Source organism: Atta colombica, unplaced genomic scaffold, assembly GCF_001594045.1.
Source record: "Atta colombica isolate Treedump-2 unplaced genomic scaffold, Acol1.0 scaffold1, whole genome shotgun sequence".
In the NCBI taxonomy this organism is placed as follows: domain Eukaryota; kingdom Metazoa; phylum Arthropoda; class Insecta; order Hymenoptera; family Formicidae; genus Atta; species Atta colombica.
The window spans coordinates 2,054,907-2,059,465 of NW_017259183.1; the positions used below are offsets into that span (position 1 = coordinate 2,054,907).

The window sequence follows — 4,559 nt, forward strand, 5'->3', positions numbered from 1 at the left end:
ATTGAAAGCTTACCGATTTTATGGGATTCTTCAGATCCATATTATAAAATTAGTAGGAAAAAAAATGAGACGTGGGAAAATCTTGCCAACAAATTCTGTACAACAATACTAGATGTTAAAAAGAAATGGCTTTCATTACAGGTAAACAAATATATTTGTTTTTTATATACCAGTATTTTATTGCAAAAAGTAATTATAACTTTGAGAATTATTGCGTAATTATTTTATATTCAACATGAGTCTTTAATTATTGATAATGAATCTATGAGTACTTTTTCTAGGCGTCATACAGAAGAGAGAGAATTAAGATGATTGATTCTGCAAAAGGAACTGAGAAAAAAGTATTGTCAAAATGGTTTGCATATCGTGCAATGACGTTCTTGGGGGATCATTATAAACCAAGAGGAATAAGAAATATTTCTGAGGTAAAATAAACATACATTTTATAAATTTCTTTTAATTTTAATTTTGAAAGTAAAATTAACATTCAATTTTAGTATATTTTCTCTTTTTAGAATAGATTATGAATTTTCATAAACTACTTTTTTTTTTTTTTAGAAAAAATAAACTTTAGTTTCCAGTATTGTTTTTCCTTCGAACCATATTATTATTTGTTCATTCTGCTCTTCAAATTATATATTCAGTCACAAAATTTTATATCTAGAATTTAAAATTAATTATATATAAATACTGCTAAATATAATTACAATTTTTGGTAATATAACTTATCAAAATAATTACTAAATAAATTATATCAAAATAATTAGGCCCGTATTCACAACGCGCTTTTATCTTTAAAATTCTATAATCTGCATAACGTAAAGTTATAGTATGTTGGTATACTTTACGTTATGCAAGTGCTAACATTGTAAGCGTGTTTTGAATACAAGTCATAATGTATAATATATTTATGGTAATGTTGTCGTTATTTCAGACTTCTGAAACATGTCGACAGAAAGAAAGTAGTGACCTTAAGGATCAAGAAGGTATTAATGAAACAGACATAACATGTCCGAAAGTAGAAGCTATATTACACGAATCAGAGAGAAGTGTACGATTGCATAATACCTCGTTGCGAAGAAAACATTTGAAAATGTTTTATTCTCCAGAATTAAATAACCCAAAGAAAAGAAAGATTAATGAAGATAAGCCAAGTGAAATGTATATTTTAAAAGCTACTATTGCAGAAAAAGAATATCAACGAGATGAAAATGAGACTTATGGTGAATACGTGGCACTGACACTGAAGAAATTAGATAATTATTCACGTATAATGGCTAAACATTACATTAATGAGATTCTTATAGAAGCAGAATTAGGGAAATACAAAGATTCGATTCCTCAAAGATCGCCTATATCCACGGCCTATTCTGCTATTTCACCATCGCTTTCTGTATATTCTTACCAATCCGGAAGTTCCAATAATGTGATTTCTTCTGAACCGAATCTGTGATCACCTGATGAACTAATAGCATTAAAAAATTATTTCTCTTTCTCAGTGCGTTGTCTTTTGTCAGTCGTAATCTCTTCTGCATCTGATATTCACTGATATATGGGACCTACAGTTTTTAATTTCGAATAGCTCAAGGTGGAAGAAATACTTTACCATGGAACGGCCTCGGAAGAGATTATCGTGGCAAAGATTCTCTTAATAATTAGTCATTATCTTGGTAATCAAAATGATGATCAAGTAAAATTTGATATGTGTGGTCTGGGTGGATTTGAATCCCATAGCAGCCATGCGACTCTATGCCACAAAGTTATTTAACACGATTTTAAATCATTTCTATTTTCTGCAAGCTTTTGTTGAAATACATATCGAAATATATTTCTCATTTTCATTACTTTTGTAATTAATTTCTTAGAAATAATTCTTATTAATATATGTAAATTATATTTGCAAATTTTTTTGAAATAAAATTGTTCTAAAAGAAATAAAAAGAAATAAAATATTTTATTAAATAAATTTATTTGATTATTAGAGAATTATTTATAGAACTTCTGCAAAAGTTTTTATACACTTCAGAAATAATTTTCAAGATGTTCTGAACTTTCTTAAATAAGTACCTGGAAATCTTTATTTGCTAAGTGATTCTTAAATTAATAGCCTTTTTGATTTGCTGACTCTGTTCGAGATGAGTCAGCAAAGACACTGTCCCTTTTTTTTCAATAGAAATTACTTATAATTAGTGTCTTATATATTTTTAAAAAGACGAATTATTATAGGAGACGAATTATTATAGAAGACGAATTATAAGAGACTAATTTTTTAAGTTCTTTAATATAAATTTATGTATGTAAAACTTTCGAAGATCTCTCTTACAAAAGTAAATATAAAAAATTGCGTCAATTGAAAAAATACAAAGTTATAATAAGTAATTCAAATGTTTCACATTAATGTTTCAACCAATGAATTTCATTATACTTTACGCTTTTAAACATTTTAAATATATGTATTTTAATATAATTGTGAAATCTATAAAATATATTTTTATATATCGATTTTTATAAAGTTTTTAAATACGAATATATATATTAGTAGCATAGTAATCGTCTTATTAAAGACGTTAAAGTCATTTGACATCATCTTGATATTTTCGATACGAATCAAAAATCATATTTATGTATTAAAGAAAGTGATAATATGAAATTAAAATATCTAAATGATTAATCAATAATTTTCAATTTATTATCCATAATGATAATATCCATAATGATAATATAGATACTTCACATATAGATATAAATGTGCATATCTCTTGCAATTACTATGTTCAATTTGCCAACATTGTTTGCATATTATTTTTTTTACTAATATTTTGTCCATTGGATACATTTTGATGACATGATAATATTCTATTTTCATTTAAGATATGCATTATTATTCGTGATATTGATTCTTATAAAAAAATAGTTTTGTAGCAACACATATGATATATTATTGGGTTATAAATATGTATGCCTATTTATGTATTTATATAATATTATAAATCATAAATTTAATACTCTATTATTGACTAATAGAGTCTGATGTCTATTAAATATTGAACGGTTGAAACGGTCGATAATGTCTGTATTCTTCAATTACCTCCGAGTTCACTTGATCATGAAAATTTACCCGTGGCTGGCCGTCTTTAATAGTACCTTATCGGTGTTAAGACTCATTTTTATATGTTCGTTATTTTGTTCGTCGTAAATGTTCATTTATGATTGTTCTTGTTGGTCTCGAGTCAGCTTTTAATTGACTTTCTTTAATAGTACCTAGTGTATGTGTCGAATCATCGATTGTTTAAAAGAGAAAAGAAACAACGCGTGGACGTCCTGAATATACATACATGTGTGTCAATAATACGCGTATATTATAGATCCGTATTCTCATCCGTAGGATTTTTTCTAGTTTTCCTGTAGAAATCTGTGAGGCTGATATTTTTGGTAAAGAAAGTGTACAAGAACTGTTTTTGAGTATGCAAACATTTTATTTTTTCATTGTTGATAGAATTATAATTATACAATAAAGCTGTATGAAAGAAATAACGATTGGTTTAAAAGAAATGGTTATATTTAAAGTTTAAAGACAATTTTTGCTACAGATGCATGTCTATACCAAAATTTTTACACACGAAATTATTTTAAGTGCAAAAGCATAACATAAGCATTTTATTTGTTATAAATACAGCACATATTTTCTAAAATTATCATTTATTATGAATTTGCTCAGTTAAGATAAAAATCTGTATACAGATCTGTTTGTTATATTTGTATTCCATATAATTTTTTGCATTTGAAAGAAGATGAATATTTATTTGGCCATTAGAGAGAGAAAGGGTGATGAATCGAGTGCAGAAGGTGCAGGTAAAATGAATGAACCGCATGTTATGCTTTTGTATTTTATATATACGTAGCAAAGTCTTTATTATGCATCAGGGGCGTAATAGTAGGCACCCGACATCCTAATAATTATTTTTTATTTTCTATATAGTTTATGCTCTAACTAGTTAATAAGTATCACTATTTATTATTGGATTTGATATTTGAGATTATTATTTTTATTATTGTGTTTTTATTATTGTGTTTCATTCTGTTAGGAACGCAATTTCAATTAGATTTATTTATATTTTTTAGACTTGTGTCTACGTTACTAATAATATCTTTCCTTCTAAAATTATTTATAATAATCGAATTCGAGTCTTTTACGTGGTAAGAGCGATTGTTTTATCACTAACAAGTAACGATAATTTACAGATTTAACAATTAGTCATCCCAGATTATAAGATTTTCCAACGCATGCGCATCCCCACTAATTTTGTACGCATATATGCGTATAGTTGATTGCATGATTTGTTAAAATGATCTATTTAACTAACTTGTGCAAAGTAGAACAGTTTTTTTGGATTCTTGGAGAAAAATTTTGAATTTTTTTTTATAAAAATATGTTATTATATCAAATAATAATATAATATCTTGATATCAATAAACATTAAAAAAAGATTTTATTTCTTTAAATATTATTCCTTTCTATATTTCCTTAAATTATTTAAAATCTTTTTATATTATTATTA

General features: G+C 26.1%; 2 protein-coding genes across 2 annotated transcripts in view; both read left to right on the plus strand.

The window, feature by feature from the left end:
* LOC108686427 lies at positions 1-1,958 on the plus strand (the record flags this gene model as incomplete). Its single annotated transcript, XM_018191775.1, has 3 exons — positions 1-141; positions 282-425; positions 935-1,958. Coding segments are annotated over 3 exons (804 nt in total), but the record flags the coding sequence as incomplete, so codon positions are not given.
* A 1,269-nt stretch (positions 1,959-3,227) lies between these two features.
* LOC108692551 (scm-like with four MBT domains protein 1) overlaps positions 3,228-4,559 on the plus strand; it is a 10,059-nt gene continuing 8,727 nt past the window's right edge. The window contains exon 1 of the mRNA XM_018200973.1: positions 3,228-3,432. The gene's annotated coding sequence lies outside the window, so the exon portion shown is untranslated. The remainder of the gene's footprint in view (positions 3,433-4,559) is intronic.